General features: G+C 44.1%; 1 protein-coding gene across 1 annotated transcript in view; it reads left to right on the forward strand.

The window, feature by feature from the left end:
- The first annotated feature begins 7,286 nt into the window (after positions 1-7,286).
- The window catches only part of LOC107114467 (uncharacterized protein K02A2.6-like), a 40,942-nt gene continuing 30,084 nt past the window's right edge, over positions 7,287-18,144 (forward strand). The window contains exon 1 of the mRNA XM_015415965.1: positions 7,287-7,434. Within this exon, the coding sequence (XP_015271451.1) occupies positions 7,287-7,434 (148 nt within the window). The remainder of the gene's footprint in view (positions 7,435-18,144) is intronic.

The following is an 18,144-nucleotide window of genomic DNA, read 5'->3' on the forward strand; positions in this document are numbered from 1 at the left end:
AGAAAGAGAAAGAACGCGAATAGATGGGGAGGAAGGATGGAAGGAAGGATAGAGCATGGGTAATGCTCTGGGCACCTATCATTTGGCTAGTTGGAGCCTCAGGTAAAGTTGCTCCAGTGATCTCTTCCAGCATGTTTGAAGAGAACAGGCTCCTTGGGGATCCATAAAATCTGCTGAACAATCGGGGTCTAAAGAGAAGATGCTTGCTAGAGCAATTGTTTTGGTGGCTGGCCCATAGAATCACCAAGAGTCAGACACGACTAACAACAACAACTCTGACCACCACTTTGATGCTGACTGTGAATTGCTATTTAAATGTTCTAAGAACTCCCTGACTTTGCTGAACGGTAGTAGCTTTTGCCTTCGCTCTTCACAGAGGCAGGAAGATGAGTCATGGATGTTCTTAACTCCTAATCTGAACTAGGCTCAGCTACCAGCACAATCCCGAGGGATTGAAGCTACCCATTTGGTGAGTGAGTGGGAAGACTGCTTCCTCTCCCTCCCTCACGCAAGTAAGCCTAAATCATTTTTAACCTCAGTGGGGACTCAAATCTCCCTGCCTGAACTCTTCCGCCCATGAAGTGAGGATCACAAATAGTGATGAAAGGTACAATGAAGAGAGCCAGCATGGGGTGATTGGTTACAGTGTCAATTTAGGACCACGGAGAGCCAGGTCCGAATCCTCACTCTGCCATGGAAGCTTGCTAGGTGACCTTCTCCAGCCACACATCCTGATCCTACCCAGTGTTCTCTCTAAGCTGAGTTAGTGTGAGCCAACTCACAGTTTTTTAGCCTCTGGCTCACACATTTTTGCCTTAGCTCAGGAAGGATGGCTCCAGAGCAAACTAATTTATGCGGTAGCCAAATCACCTGCTCACAACTTTAATGCCAGTAGCTCACAAAGTAGAATTTTTGCTCACAGGACTCCATAGCTTATAGGGAACATTGATCCTAACCTACCTTACAGAGTTGTAAGGATAAAATGGAGGAAAGGAGAATGATGTAAGCCCCTTTCAGCCCCTATTGGGGTGAAACAGTAAAAGAGGTGTGGCTAAAACACTCAAGGGTGCAAGTTTCTTTTTGTCCTTTAGAAACCATTTGGAGTGTGAAAACCCTTCTAAAAGGCAGAACATTGTAATCTTAAAATGTAACCTTACTAGCTGGAAAAATGCTCGTCTACATCTTCCATAAGGAAGCCTTTTCTTGGCAGCTTTTTCTGGACTGATTTCCAGAATGGGTACCACTATGGCCAAATTTCAACTGTAGTTAATCTCACTTGTGTGAGGGAGGGAGCCCAGAATAAGCTATCACCAGCTTCTTAAAGAAGACGATGCTCTCCTTGCGGTACCCAGTGCCAGTCCGCTGAGGGAGTCAGGTATGAGTCTGGAGTAATAAGAATGAGAGAGGAAGTATCAGGAATCTTTGAGACATTCACTGTCATCTGTGCCTACTTTACAGGGCTGTTTTTAAAGATTTGTTAGAGGAGAATGATGTACAGCATCCTGAGCTCCTTGGAAGACAGGTGGGATAAAAACTTGTGCAAGTAACATTTTTTGGGGGAAAGAGAAGCAACCCACAAACTTGTATTGCTACTGTGAAAAAACTGTCTTTAGAAACAAAAATCTAACAAAAATGTAAATACAATAAATGCATCGTGTCTAAAGGATCCTGTTGAACTAAAATTGAAAATCTGAAATGCACTGCAATGTTTCTTAAACTGTAACAATGTCGACTGCCTCTGTTGGGTGGATGACGTATTTGGGTGCTTTATGAATCGACAGTCTATAGTTATTTCTGTAGAATGGGTGCTGTTGTTGTTTTAAAAAAGCAAAGAAGAACAGAAGCAGAAATGTATTTTGATTCTTCATTACATACTAGCCAGAAGCTTTCTGGAAACTTTCTTCTGTGGTGTTGCAATACTTACCGCCCAAGAAGCAAAAGCATAAAAACCACAGTTGGCATCGTGTAAACTGACCTCAGAAATGTCAGAAATCCCAGGATTCTTAATTACACCGTTTGGGGGTAATTCCGTCCCAGGGGTGTCGTCTTCCTCATGTCCAGTTGCTTCCAATGAGTTTCTCAGATGTGTGTGCGTGTGTGGCAAATGTTTAACTCAGTGAGACAAAAAAAGACTAGTGTCAGCTTAGTGAAGTGTGGGAAATGCAATACAAGGATGATGGGTGGTGAAAGAGCCCCCCTCCTCCCACAGGAAACCACAACTCTTGACTGGAGTGCAGGAGGAGATGTTCTCAAAATGGGACATTTGATCTCCTTTGGGCAGTAGCTGCAGAAGAGGCTACAATGGGATTTATTTCTAAGGAAATGTGTAAGATTGGACTGTAGTCCTACTTATTATCGTTGGAGAGTAAGCCCCATTGAACCAAGTGGAATGTACTTCTGATTAAACATACACAGGATTAGAGTAAATGGATGCTTCTCTCCTCTTGGTTCTGTCGATTTGGTTTATTATACAATGCCAGTAATAAAAGAAACACTTAAAACTTCTGTACTGGGTTCTTTGCCAAAAGAAGCACAGACATTTCTGCAACACTTTCAGCTTTATATCCTACTCACAGTTAAAAATGTATTGGCACCTTCCCCAAAGGAACAGGGGATACCCAGTCTCCTGGCCAATAAAAACATTCATGTTCTAAATAAAGTAGGGTCTAATGTTCAAGGGTAAACCTGACCTGTGGCTGTCCCCCTTCCAACATTGCAGCACTGCTGTACAGATTCTAGATCCTGGTTCTTGAACAGGTCCCAGTTGTGTCTGCAGTGTGGAAACAGTAGCAGAAAAGCAAAAGGGGAAGACTGCCGACTTACAACCATCAAACTTCAGGACAAAATCATTCCAGCTATGTGGTGTGGAGGTATCACAAGAGGATGTCAAGAGCAGTACACAAAGCCAGTGTGGTATGGTGGTTAAGAGTGGCAGCCTCTAATCTGGAGAACCGGGTTTGATCCCCCACCCCTCCTCCACATGAAGCCTGCTGGGTGACATGGGGCCAGTCACAGTTTTCTCAGAGCTCTCTCAGCCCCACCTACCTCACAAGGGGCCTGTTGTGGGGAAAGGAAGGGTAGCCACTTTGAGACTCAGGGTAGAGAAAAGCAAGATGAAAACCAGCACTACTACTTCAGACACCATGGGTTGGATCCCATGTAAAATTTCCACTTGGACTAGAGCTCTTACACAAGCAGAAATGCAAGAAATAGACTGCTGTAGCTGCTTGCACCAAATCCTACTTGCTATATCCCTATCTGCATTTTTACATGCTCAAGACTTTGTGCAACCAATTCCTGAGCACTGTAACATCTATGGAGGAAATTTATTGGTGTTGCACAAGATCTTGTGCAAGCAGAGTTGTGTTCAGCCTGTTCATGTTTCCACTTGCTTGCACATTGCTGGATCCAAGCCCATGCTTGTAAACGAACAGCCCAAAGGCACCTAATAGGTAGATGTCTCATTCTCAAATCGATGGGGGCCATCAAGAAATGGACCTCTCCACCAGCAATCGACATCTTCTATGTCAATACGTGTGGTTTCTTAAAGAATTCAATTTGGGTCAGTGTTCCCTCTGGCTCCCCTACTGCATTGCTCCAGTTGACTCATTGCCAGGAGCCTTCTTTACTAGGTGTATACCCTCCATCAATCACGTATCTCTCTGAAGATCACTGTAATTTGTTGGTTAATTTTTTACGGTTGGGTGTAAATTATATTTTGGCATGTGTTTATGGTATAATCTTGAGGACTGCTTGTAGCGTTGGAAAAACCAGTATAAATACAGTGTAAAATAAAATGATCCTTACCTTGGTCCAGCACCCTCCTAGTGGTAGATCCAGAGAGGGTAGAACTCAATTTGCTCTTTCCATTCATGTGGCTTTAGTTTACACCAGGAGTCCCCAACGTGCTGCCTGTGGGCACCATGGCACCCACCAGCACCTTTTCTGGTACCCGCCAAGTGTTCTTAGGAAGTGGATGGGGCCGTTTAGGGGTTGTTGCCCAGCAAGGCTTCTGACTGACTATTGGAGATTTGATTGACTGTGCAGATTTGTTAAAATGTTGCTTTGGCAGGAACTATCAGCATAGCACAAGGATCTACATAGTGTTTCTGAAGTTAAGCTGTGGCAGCCGTTTTGTGGCTGACTCCACCTCCTGTGGCAGCCATTTTGTGGCAGCCATCTTGTTGTTCACCCACCATGCTGTGTCAGAATTCCAAATGGGTCCGCAGGCTCAAAGAATTTGGGGACCCTAGGTAACATGGTAAAACTACTCTGGAACTGCATTTTTTGAGATTGCAAATAGAGAATTGTATGTTCTAAATGCCCTCCCTTATAAAATGCTCCCTACTCATAAGAACTATCTATAGGCAGATATGACAGTTGCTGAGTCCCACCTGTGAGGGGACATTATTTAAAACAGTCACATGGAGATTGAAGCCTCCGGCTGAATTAAAAATAATCTGATCACTCTAGATCTGATTAAACATTTTGATGCCACCTTTCCACCCAGTTTAAGGTCCAAAACACTAAAACAACTTAAATGTGTACATAGAAAACAATAAAAACAATTCAACAAAACACAAACAGGTAAACATAAACACAAAAACAAGAAGGAATGTCAGTGAGGGTCATGGAGGGATACCAAACAAAACAGAAATGTCTTCACCGACTGGCAGAAGACAGTGATAGACAAATGACTTTCCCTGGGGAGGGAATTCCATAATTTTAGGGCCATGGACTGAGAAGGTCCATTCTGAGCTCTGTCAGAAACTGCTCTTTCAAGGACAGCTCTGACAGAACTATGGCTTGCCCAAGGTCATCCAGCAGCTGCAAGTGGAGGAGTGGGGAATCAAACCTGGTTCTCACAGATTAGAGTACAGGAGGTTGAATTCCCAAGCTTCTTATCAAAAAAGGGGGATAACAGATTTTACGCAATTCCAAATCTCAGAGATTCGCGTGTTACAGGGTGCAGCCAGCTACAGTAGCTACTATTACATAGGCCAACCCATGACTTTACTAAACCTTATAATTTGTGCCCTCTAAAGGTATGATATGATGCTTCTCTGAGCATACAAGGATACTTTCTCAATGAATATTTGTGGCAAACCCTGTTCTGTTCATCCTGGGGTTGTTCTGGACATGAAGTCATCTATTCATTATACGTTAGTTTTTAACAATACATAATAGATCTGGTTTTTGCCAGTGTACAAGTTGTCTCTTTCAAGGCTAAAACTCTGAATTGCTGGAACAGTGAGGAAAAAAACAAATGCTTTCTGTGTTACACAGAAACTAAAACAGATCCTCAGGCCTACCTATGCTTAATATTCTAAAGAAGATATCCTACTGAAGTCCACAATATATGGGCTTATATATGGAGGACCATTAAACGATGCAACCCACACCTGTTACCTGGAGCAGTCCAGTCCAGGAATATTTATACCTTCCACTGATGCTGCAGAACAGGTTGCAGCCTGCTCAGCTCAAAATGGTTAGCATGGTAAATATTGGGGAGGGGCTGTGGATCAGTGGTCGAGCATCTGCTGAGCTTGCAGGTTCAATCCCCAGCATCTACAGTTAAAAGGGTCAGGGGATGTAAAAGACCTCTGCTGGAGCCCCCAGACAGCCACTGCCTGTCTCAATGGACAGTCCTGACCTTGATGGCCCAATGATGTGATTCAGCGTACAGCTTTTAATGCAGGGTTACGAGATGTCATCTTTTTAGAAGACATGTCCTCTTTTGGGCTTTTTTTTTAAAAAAAGGATGAAAATGTCCTCTTTTGGGGTTGGAAGGTTAGGAATACTTCTAGATAGCAGCTTAAATAGTAGGGGTATTTAAAATGAGATTTGTCATAGTGATCACTTGTCTGAAGTGGTCAGTTGGGAAATATGTCTCTTTTTTGCTTTTCAAAATATGGTAACCCTATTTTAATGTGGTACCTAAGAAAAACCCCTGGACACACCACTGTTGCAAGAGGCACCTTTCAAGACAGCAATCAGGAAATCATCCTTATCCAGAGAGATGGTAATTCAGAAACGGCAAGGTACAGTTGGCAACAGATTCCTTTTGCATGGCATTTCACTACTGAAACGGGTGGAAGTGCTTTCAGCAAGTGCAAGCGCAAGAGCCTGGTGGATCTTTCTGATCCTAAAGTCTATTTTTGTTTATTTATTAAAAGATTTATATCCTGCCTTTCCTTGTGGTTCAAGGCAGATGACAATAATGGTTTGAAAACTTTTTTTCAATCAGGAACCAAAAATAAAACAACAAATCCCAAATCCCCCCTCCAAGAAAGTACCTACAATTCAAATCCCTTAACAGCCCTGAACATAGGTGGGTCTTACAGTGCCTCCTGAAGATCTCCAAGGAAGACCCCCCCCCAACTCCTCAGGGAGCCCATTCCACAAAGCTGGCGCCGTGGTGGAAAAGAACCAGGCTCCGGTCAGTGCCCAGCGGCCACCCTAACTGGTGGGAGAGCCCACAGATGGCTGCCTGACAACCATAGTTGGCACACAGAGATGTATGGAAGGAAATGGTCCTTCAAATATGTATGTAGACAAGTTTGCAGGGGAATGCTTTTTGTCTATTATGTTCTGAAACATCTGATTCCAAGACAGGGCATTTCCTTATGTATTTGATGTTATTTGTATCAATTTCTAATAAAATAATAATTTAAAGAAGATTCTTATACCCCCTTAAGAACTGGTGAACTGATCGTGGCATAAGTTTTTGTGCATTAGAGACAGGCTTGCCAGGTCCTCCCTGACCACTGACAGGGGATGGGGGGGTAGGGTTGCCAGATCCAGGTCAGGAAACTCCTGGAGATTTGGGGATGGAGCCTGGGGAGGACAGGGACCTCAGTGGGGAACAATGCCATACAGTCCACCTTCCACCACACCAAGGCCCACGGAACACTGTTACCTTCCCACTGAAGTGGTACCTATTTATCTACTTGCAATTTCTTGCTTTCGAACTGCTAGGTTGGCAGGAGCTGGAACTAGAGACGGGAGCTCATTCCGCCATGCAGCACACTCAGGTCTTTTACTGCTGAACTACCGACCTTCCACAGCCTGCAGTTTAGCGTCTTAACCACTTGAGCCACCGCAGCTCCTTTGCCTTAACATAGTACCCTTCTGGAAATTGCCTATGAGGGCTGATTGTCACTACCCCTCTGGAACAGCAGGCATTAGCAAGATGAACAGGTTGCCCGCTGCCAGCCCAGCCTTAATTTGCATTAGTTACTGCCCCCCTCCCAGTGTCACTACCAAGATGTGACGGAGCTGTAAAGATGGTGCAGGGAGAGTATTTGGCAGTAGAAGTTGTCTGTGGACAAAGCTTGGGAGAACTTGTAAAAACGTCATCAGATTCACAGCTGCCTGCAGCTGGCCTCTTCCTTGCAAACAGCCTCCTCCTTTCTCCTGCAGCTGTTGCTGGAAGTGAGTCACATCAACAGCTGGGGAGTTATGGCAGAGCAACGGCAGAGAAAGGCTTCGCCCTGCCAGTGCATTTTGGCTGGAAACAGCAGCCGCGGCAGCAACACACACAAAAGCCCAGGGTCTTAAGTTTCATCAGCTACACTGCAGCCTTCTTAGAATGAGAAGAGTGTTTACAAAATTTGGTCCCTGTATTAAAAATTAGCGAGGCCTGTCACTCTTGCACTTCCAAAGGTTTGTTTTCTAGGGGATGAATTAGTTTGCATGCAGACAAGGCTTTCTGTGTGAGTCACTGTTCTAAAGCCTGGCCCAGGGGCATGATAGAATCCTCAGGAGGAAGGCTGTAGGGGTGGGAAAGATGTCCAGCTTGTTCTCCCCCCTCCCACAGTTTCTCAGGGGGGGGCCCAGCTTGTCTTCATTAAAATGCACATAGGCATCCCTCCTTGCATTAATATGGAAATACCTAGTCTGGAAGGATAAGACAGTCTGTTTGTGGTGGTGTACAGGGTGTCAAGTCTCAGCTGACTTAGTGCCCCCCCCCATAGGACTTTCAAGGCAACACCTCTATACAGCACCTCTGGACTTCCTTGGTGGTCTCCAGTCCAAGTACTACCCAGGGCTGACCCTGCTTAGCTACTGAGATCTGAGGAGATCAGGCTAACCTGGGCCATTCAGGTTACCCAGGCTGTGTTACTGTGCCTGGTTCCTCGTGATTGGAGCACTGTGCATGTATGGATGGGCCTGTTGATCAGCTCCAGCAGGCTGCACTGGGTTTCTCGGGGAGCAAGCCTAAGCAGGTCTACTCAGAAGGAAGACCCATTCTCCTAGGACTGCAACCTTAGTCACTCAGCACAGTGCAGAATTACACCTGGATTTCCGCACACGGGCGCAGTAAATCTGCTCTCTTCATCCTGCTGGGAAATAACTTGTTCCTCTCACATGGAGATTCTCCTGGCAACATGTGGAAGAACAGTACTGAATCACAGTGTTTCCAATACAATACTGTGGTGTGCGCGCGCATAATGATAGAATTTACAATGTGAAAAACATTCAGAAGTAGGAAATTAACACGTCAATCCAATGTGGAGTTACTCAAACTGAAATCAGTGGGTTTAGAATGGAGTAACTATGCATAGGATTGGACTGTAAAAAGAAGACCCTCCTACATTGTTTAACTTGTGCAATAAAAACCAGTTCCCAACCCACCCAGATAGGTCTTAAAGAGGATTTTTGAAAGAGGGTTCTCAGTTTTGGCACTTCTCCAGAGGTAGAGATAGTTACATCCATTTTTCTCTGTGTCTGAATTCTCACAACGTCAAGATGGCACAGTTGAGAGGATGCTCTCAGTTTATACAATGGGTTGGTTCCAGTGACTTCCTGTCACCACATTGGATCCAAGGACTCCCATCCACTGAGTTCTTCCAATAGATGAAACCTATTTGTTGGAGGAAGACTTAATGGACGGGTGTAATTGTTTCCAGCTGTAAGTGATCATGCAGGGAAGAGTGTGATCTTTAACATACAAGCTCACCCTGAGATGTGACAGATCAAATCCAGAACCTTGACATATCATCTGGAGATCTTGCACGCTTAGCCTGATCTGCCAGTAAACCCTCACTTCCTCCTTTGAACACTGTGTTGGCCCAACAGCAGCTGTGCCATTTGTACAAATTCTGCTGAATAATGTTGAACTGCAACAATTGGCTTGGCTGTTAGTACCCTGGACATGAACACTACAGGTGACTCCAGTTCTGATTCAAATGCTGATCACCTACTGGCTACTATGGGTGTTTTCATACATGCTGTTAGGCAGGCATATGTAAGTCTCTTGTGCTTTTCAAACCACACATGAAAGTAATCAGCGCAAGAACAGAATTTGGAAGCAATATCCACTGTACAGCTCAGCTGATGCAGACTCTGTGTTTGCAGTAGGAACTGATTTAAAATTAAGCCAAGTTTCTATCTGAAATGACCAGTCCAATTCACTGTGTCCAATCAGCTTACTCGCAGGTAAATATGCATGGGATCACAGCATTACTAATTTCTAAGAGTGGTGATATCAGAGAAGAACTTCAGGGTGAAAAGCCCCATCTCAGTGGTATCAGAACAATGTATGTTTACTTTATTCAACCCAGCTGAACTTAGAGGGACTTGCTTCTGCAGAAATGTCCATAGAATTGGGCTGTAAGACTTTGCTTGCGTGTGTGTATAAAACTGGGAAGAAAGGAAAACAAACAAACATCCGCAAGAGAATCTTACCTAAATTTGGCAGGATGCAAATCCTAAAAGCTGAAGAAATATCAGGAAAGGAGGTGGCTTTGCAAGAGCACAGGCATGCCAGACTGTGCCAAAAGTTTATTAGATTATGACTCAGCAGTCGCTGATCAGCTCCAGCTTCTTAACAGCTCCTACCAGCTCTGATTAACTCACGCCCAAAAGCTTCCTAGAGAAAGCAACATTACTCTTGCCTCTCACCTTATCGGCGACTGTCATCGCAGAGCTTTCTTGCTCCAGTCTCCCACTCGCTGGTGTCTACAGGCAATCCTTCTGTGACCGAACAGACTTCTTTAAGGGCAGCTTTGCTACGGCCAGGGAACAGCTGCTTGGCAGATACCAGAGCAAGGTACTTTAATGTACAAAAGAGCATGTACTGTTAAGTCGGTTACTTAACAAAGAGTCAGAGAGTAATTTCAGCAAAAGTTCAGCTTTATTCAGCAACTCGTAACTCAACTCCAAACAGATCAACATGAATAGCCAGAACAGCTTTAGCATTGAAGCTGTTCTTCTTTTAAACTCTCCCGGCTAATATAGCCACGCCCTATTTTACAATATCAACCTATGAGGTTGCATGGATAAGGTCCAATCACAATTGTTCCCTCTCATGGAACTGGATGTTGGCTCTTCCTGGGCTACCAATAGTCATTGAGGGATTTGGATCCTAGCCCAGGACGAAGCTTCACTTAGTGATTCAATCAGGGAGTTCACATACATACATTTGACAGATTGAATACACCATTATACAGATTGAATACAGATTGAAGTTCTGTGCTGAAACTCCATTGGAAAGCAAAAAACTTTTAACCCACTCTTTGGCTGCAGTATATATATATAAATATCTTTTTATTGGTTTTGTTAAAAGGTTTACATAATACAAAAATTTATTGATTCAAGGTTTCTACATATAGCAGTTAAGATAATTACTTACAGTTTAATGACATACAGCCACCATACAGCACTGGTGAGTTACTGTGAGTTTGATATTTTATCTGAAGTAATCTATAAATATAACCATTTATGATAAATCTGGTTAGCAGGGAGTATATAATTCGTTACCATATAGTCCAGCACTGGGGCCCATATCCTACCAAATTTGATGTAAGTTGGTGTATTACTATTATTCGCTCTATTCAAGGAGTCCGTAATTCTTGCCATTATAAACTGATCCCAGACCTTCTCTTGTCAAGCCGAAATTGTGGGTGGAGAAGGTGATTTCCATGTGGCTGCTATTGTCAACCTTGCTGCAGCAAGTAATGTTGAAACAAGTTCTTTGCTGCTCTCTGTCATCGTTTCATTCCACAAATTTAGCAGGGCCACCTCCGGATTGCATGGCGATGTCTGCCTAGTGATCCCATTTATCTGTGATATCACAGCCTTCCAAAAGTTTTGTATTTCTTGGCAGCTCCACCAGCAGTGAAGGTACGACCCTATCTGGCCGCACTGTTTCCAACAGGTAGTGCTTATTGATGGTTTAATTTTATGTAGCTGTTGCGGAGTAAGGTACCATCTAGATGTTATTTTTAAGAATTGAAGACGAATGTTATATATTGAGGATTTGTTCGCCGGAGAAGCCCAAATGTCTGCCCAGTCTGATTCTTGAAAAGTAAGATTAAGTTCTTCTTCCCATCTATATTGATAGGCTAGTTTGTTTGTGTTATCTTCTTTTATTAAAATTTTATACATCTTAGAAAGCACCCATTTTGGTGCTCTTGGGAAGGCCAGAATTACTTTTTCCAAGTCTGTTATTTCCCTTTCAAATAGCCCTGATTCAGCCAGCTGCTCAATTAAATTTCTTAACTGTAGGTATTAATACCAGGGGGCCTGTTCACCCAATTTCTGGTTAAAAAATATTTTCTTCTGCATTTTGTCTTTTAGCACCAGGTCATAGATCCGCCCCAAATCCGCCATCCTCCATTTTTCGAAAGCGTTAGGTATCATGCCCTGAGGAAACCAGTCTTGTTTTGTGTAAGTAGATAGTACTGAGATACCTGGAGAGATAAGTCTTTTCCTTTGGTCCCAGATCTTAAGCGATGTCACTAGGAAAAAATTATGTTCAATTGTTTTCGGTCTGCGAGTCGGTGGTATCCAAAATATTTCTTGTAGATTGTATGGTTTGACATATTTATTTTCTATCTGCATCCAAGGATTGTTATGGTCTATATGTAACATTTGAGTTATATGAGACAAATAGATGCCTGGTAGTAAGAGGATATGTGTGGAAAGTCCAATCCCCCAAGGCTTGAAGGTCTGTGTAGCACGTTCCGGTTCAGTCTTGATTTCTTGCAAGGGATTAGACTGGGGTCCTTTTGTAGGTAAAGCAGATTTATTTAAAATATTTTATGCTGCTTTTCTCCTGCAAAGCAGGCTTCAAAACAGCTTACAAATATAAAAACAAGCAACAATCTAATATCACAGACAAGAACAGCCCTTCTACCAGTGCAAGCATATCTTCCAGCCAGATATTTCAAATCAGGAAAATTCTACTATTCATGGCCTGTCCATAGGTGGCCTAGAGAACTTGGCCTTCCACAATTCCCTAAGCAACTGAAGGGCAGAGTTTTGTGTGTTGACACAGGCAGGCAGGCAGGCAGGCACAGTACCGTGCAGTAGCTTCTTTTCAGTCTTGAGCAACTGGGCAGGAGTCAGCCACTGGAAACGTGTGGCACTTGGTGGGATTTTGACCCTGACACATTGAGCCATGACTTCCTTGTGCCCTTAGGAAGCCAGGTCCTGTTGAGTGTTGAGTGATTGGGTGGCTGAAGAAGATGGTAGTGCTAAGGAGGCCAACAGGGAAGCCTCTAGGTGTTTGTAACTGTCAGTTCTGACAAGATGCTGCCACCATAGCCTGGAGACCTCTGAATGTGTCTAGATTAGTTCATAGGCAGCTTTGTCAAGTGGATTTTACTTCCAGGTAAGTCTGTTCAGGTTTGCAGCCTTAGTAATACATGATGCCGGAGGATCCAGATAATTAGTAGACTCCAAATGTTCTCTTCCTGTGAGGAAATCAGGCATAATAACAGTGTTCTAGCAAAGTCAGCTGAGTCAAGTCACTTCCCCAACACCTTTTGGTACTGCTGAGTCTGAACTCAGGAATGACAAAGATGTGAGTTGCACAAAACTTTATGAGCAAACTGATTCATAAAAGGGCTGTCCACAGATCTGTCTTCCTCTCCACCAGGCATTGGCTGCCAGCCGCATGAGCCATTGCTGAGGTAACAATAATCATCCTATACCTTCTGTACTTCCAAGGAAGGTTCATGGGATTGCTGGATGGCTGGTTTTCTTCACGGCTGAGTAGGCTAAAAGATGATATCAGGCTCTATAATTAGCAGCCAGTCCATAATTAGAAGCCTGCATCTCACCTTTCCCTGCCAATCTGTGGCTTGGTACATTGGCTTTATTTATTACTGATTTGGCTTTTAAATCCTGCCCTTTCTGCAAGGAGGTAGCGTACATGGTTTTAAAATGTGTGCACAGACACTCCCATTTTATTCTCACAACAGCTTTGCCAAGTAGCTTCGTCTGAGAGACAGGGACTAGCCCAATGTCACCTTAGGGAGGCTCATGGCTGAGAAGGGATTTAAACTCAGAACTCCCCGAGTAGCCTAATATGACACTAGGGTTACCAGCTCTGGGTTGGGAGCGGTGGCGCAGGCGGTTAAACGCCTGCTGGTAACATCTGGTAACATCTGGTAACATCTACGAACAGCTGCTACAGCGGTTCGAAACCCACCGCGGCCAGGGTGAGCTCCTGGCCCTAGTCCCAGCTCCCGCCCACCCAGCGGTTCGAAAGCAAGTAAATATTGCTAGTAGATTAACGGGTACCTGCCCTTAGGAGGCAGGGGGCACCCTCCCCCATATGGGGGTGTGCGGCAGGAGCATTAAAGCGGTGGCGGCAAAAAATGGCAGCGACGGTGGAATGGCGAGGCATCGGATCGACGGAGCGAGGCAGCGGAGTGACGGAGGCAGAGACGGAGGCGGAGCCATAGGAGGACGTGGTGACGTGTGCAGGCGCAGCGGAGCCGGATCGGACGTTAGCTGGGCTGTAAGTCGACATGTACCACGCACTAGAGGAGCCCGCCTGGAAAGAAAGCCACCGGACCGAAAAGACCTCGCCAGACACTGGAGACGCCAGGAACATCAGAACACCGATGCCTGAAAAAGACCCCCCGGGAACAAGCCGAGAACAGCAAGCCCTGCCACCAGATCTCAGAAGCGAAGCAGGGCCGACCCTGGCAAGTACTTGGAAGGGCGGCCTCCAAGGAATACTGGGGCGAGGACACAGAGGCAAATTATTAAACCACCTCTCTGAAACATCCTAGCCCCACTAGGGGTTGCCAGAAGTCGCCATGACTCCCAGGCTTGCAAACAAACACACACACACACAAATACAAAACATTAAAAAAGAAAGTGGATTGAAAGGGCATTATTTAGTGTGTGTGAAAAAGCCCCCATAAGAGCCTACCTTCCAAAGCAGCCACTTTCACCAGGGGAACTGATCTCGGTCAGCTGGAGATCAATTGTAATAGCGGGAGATCTCCAGGTTCCACCTGGAGGTTAGCAACCCTAGAACACTCTAACCACTATACTATATTGACTCTCCTTGTGGCTTATCCACAGAGTTGCTGGCAATACTTGCAATTCTAAAATGGCAGGCTCTTAAATCACTCGAAAGGAACCTGCATATTTCCCCAGTAATCATTTTTTCTCCCTGCCCTTTTTTCACACTTAACCATCTCAAATAATTCTGGAGAGGCTGAAAGCTCGTTATCTTGTGATCTTTTGACTGGTCCTAATAAAAAGGTATTGCAGTCCTGTCATCTTGGGATTCTTCCTGTGGATCAGAATGTCTACCTCCCACTTTTATCTATAACACATTAGCAACTTGCTTTAACCCCTTAAAGCTACGTCTTGCGTTATCTTGACAGATGGATACACTGGAGATAAAGAAAAAGACCTTTTGTGTTTGGACAACAAAGAATCAACTTAGCCAATATCCAGTGGAGATCATGTGACTTACAAACAAAGAGGCATTTCTTCTTTTGGTTAAAGGTAGTCATAGAGCGTGAGGCATTATCTTAACAGTCGGGGGGGGGGGGGGGGGACCAGCTGCAGCATGCCAAACTGCAAGACAGGGCATTACGTGTTGCTTTAGTGTTAATACACGTGCATTAAGGTGCATATCCACTAGACTGCAGAATGATGCACATGCCTACCCCAACTTAGAGATTTAGCTTCTGCAGCAGGGGTCAGCAACCTTTTAGATTTAAGGAGCCAAACTATGTCAAAATTCAAAGCATGAGCCCTGACCTGGATAGCCCGGGCAAGCCCAATCTCGTCAGAACTCGGAAGCTAAGCGGGGTAGACTCTGACAAATACTTGGATGGGGGACCTCCTTGGAATACCAGAGGTGGGAGGCAGAGGCAAGCTTTACTCAGCCACCTCTCTAAATATTCTCCAGGCCCCCAGTAGGGGTCAGTCACCAGAGGTCACCATGACTTCCAGGCACACTCGTGTGCACACACACACATTAAAAAAAATTCAAAGCAAGAAATCAACAAAGAGCCAGAATAAGAAAGTCTATTTGCATAACTGAGAATATGCATTTTTATGTGATTGATGAAATGTTGATTAATAATCTGCAGCCCAAATACTGGTTGTTGAGAAGTCCTTTATTAGGAAGTAGCACATTCAAGGTCCCACAATAAGTAATAATTATATAGAAGAGTACCCTGGGTGATTGTATTAGTGCACTGGCATAAATCTATACATGGATTACTGGAAACTGGCATAGAATTTTTTTAAATAAATAAGAAATTAAACTCTTCACCTCTATTTTTTTTTGTAAAGCATCTCTTATAAGTCTTTTGCCTGCCAGTTTCTTCACATACTGGTTATTCTAGCATCCCATCTACTCCTCCAGTATACATTAACTTAAAGATTTCATGCTATTTTTAAGAGCCATATTTGAGTCACTGAGTTATATTTGGCTCCATGTACTTCTAAAAATACCAGCTGCAAACTTCTGGACATAATTCATTTGATGTCCAATGCTTGTTTTTATAGGGTGATTCCCTCATCTGTATAGTTCAATCTTTGCTTTCCTTCTGAATGGCATTCATAAAGGTAACCATAGGCATCTGAACCAACTAGGGATGACATTTTCTTATAAGAAGTGCCTTTTGATTCGGCCAATAGCTCTTGATCAGGGTCTGCAGAGGGGAAATAGATAGCAGACAATTTTTACTGTTGTGTAATTGGGGCCCACCCTGGCCTGGATAGCCCTGGATAGCTCCATCTTGTTAGATCTTGGGAGCTAAGCAGGGTCTGTTCGAGCTAGTATTTGGATGGGAGACCTCCAAGGAATACCAGGGTTGTGATGCGGAGGCAGGCAATGGCAGACCACTTCTGAACGTCTCTTGCCTTGAAAACCCTATGGGATCACCATAAATCAGCAAAAAATAAAGGGAGTGGGTGTCCGCTCAGAATATGAACTACCATATCCTTTCTCTGAATAGTTTGCATCACTGAAGCTAAACACTTCAGTGCATTAATGTCTCCAACATCAAATGTGGTGTTCCTGGCACAGAATTGAACTGCTGTTGACTTTTTGCTAAAGCTTTCAAATCAAATAAAGGGAGAGAAAAGTGCAACTGAAATGTCAGATCCTTGCAAGTTGAAGTCTGAAGAATGAACATCCTGTTTATAATGTGCATGTGTACAAGCAGATAGATACAGAGACCAACCCAACAAAAGTCTTATAATAACATTCAGGGTCTGGAAAGGTAATGTTGCAGTCAGGCATATAAGCATGTTTAACTTTGCATAGGATCTAGCGAGGAGGAGATAAATTGTTTATTATGTTTGGTACATTTTTATCCTGCCTTTCCTCCAAGGATCTCAAGGCAGTGTACATTACTCCCCACAGCAACCCATGTCTTCCTTGGTGGTCTACCATTCAACTACTAACCATGTCCAGCCCTGTTTAGCTGCTGAGCTCTGACAGGCTTAGGCTATTCAGGCTGCTTCTTCAATCAAGAGGGCAACTAAATTTATAGCCACATCCCAGTGGCACCTTGCACAACTCCCCAAACTTCTAAGGTGACCAAAATGCCCCCCAATTTTGTCCCTCTGGCAGTCCTGGAAGTGAGCAAACTTTGAGGCAGTTCACTCAGAGGAATTCTGAATTTCAGTTATACAGATTTTCTTTACAAGCCAGAAAATTGGTGTGTGTGTGGCACACTGATAAGGCCAAAGTGGCTGGTCCCAGAACAAGTAAGCCACCTACTACTGGGGATAAACATCCATCCTCTCGTCTAGATGAGACCCTCAGAGAGAGGAAGGCGAGCATCCATGACTCTCAACAACCAGGCGTTTCTGAGTGATGGCTTCTGATGGGTCTATCAGTACTAATCTCCTTCTACAAACAGCTAGACTTAATGAGGCAGATAACAGTATCTATCAAGCCAAGCAGAATGTATGCTTTTAATCTTTCACAGCCCTTTAACTCCCTGTCCTACTTTTAACCAACATTATCATTTTAACCTGCCCACCCTGTCTGAGATGCCACGTGAGGTAGCAGATTTGCTGTCCCCCAGGATTTGCTGTCTCTTTGGATACTTTTTGTATCTGCATTATGTCAATAAAACAAAGACTATAAAGATAACATACGTCTCCAGGGCTCTGCCTTCCAAACCAACCTGGGTAAGCCCTAGTCCCTGGAACTGCTTGGGCAAGTGTGGTGTGCATACACAATATGCCTTCGCCAAGAGAGCGATCCTAAGCAGTTCTACTTAGGCCAATTCAATGGAGGTTACTTCCAGGAAACTGTTCTCAGGATTGCACTGTAGTCAACCCAATATAACAGTAAAACTGCAGGCAACCCCCTGCCCCAGCCTCCAAATACCCAATCGGCCATTTCTAGGCTTCGCATACAGAGGACCACAAAAATATAAAGGAAGAAGTGCCTTACCTCACTCTTTGACCACCTTAGATAGAATGTCTTTTCGTTTAGTTCTGTCAACACTACAGATCTATACTCGCTTGATACCAGTTTAATTCTTATAGCTTTCCTCTTGGGAAATGTAATTTAGCAATGATACTAAGAACGTTAGATATCCCTTGCTGCCCTCACAGAAAAAGAACATCCAGGATTCTCTGAGGACCGGGAACATTAACTGATTTATATCCATAGTGTAGTTTGAGGGTTAGAGCCAATCTATTTCACCACTGGTGGAAGGCAGTCCCCTTTGACCTCCCAAAGGCTATGCTGCAAACCATGGGACCTGCATGGACGAAAGCCACGCAGCACTGGGGTTGTTATGAGGAGGGGATTAGGGTGAAATGGAATGAGAAAGTTGGTTGAATCCAACCCGATATTTCACTTCTGTCTCAACCTTAGCAGCTGTTTTTATACAGGACTAAAAATAGAATTTG

This window comes from Gekko japonicus, unplaced genomic scaffold (assembly GCF_001447785.1).
Source record: "Gekko japonicus isolate JY-2015 unplaced genomic scaffold, Gekko_japonicus_V1.1 scaffold68, whole genome shotgun sequence".
Classification (NCBI taxonomy): Eukaryota; Metazoa; Chordata; class Lepidosauria; order Squamata; family Gekkonidae; genus Gekko; species Gekko japonicus.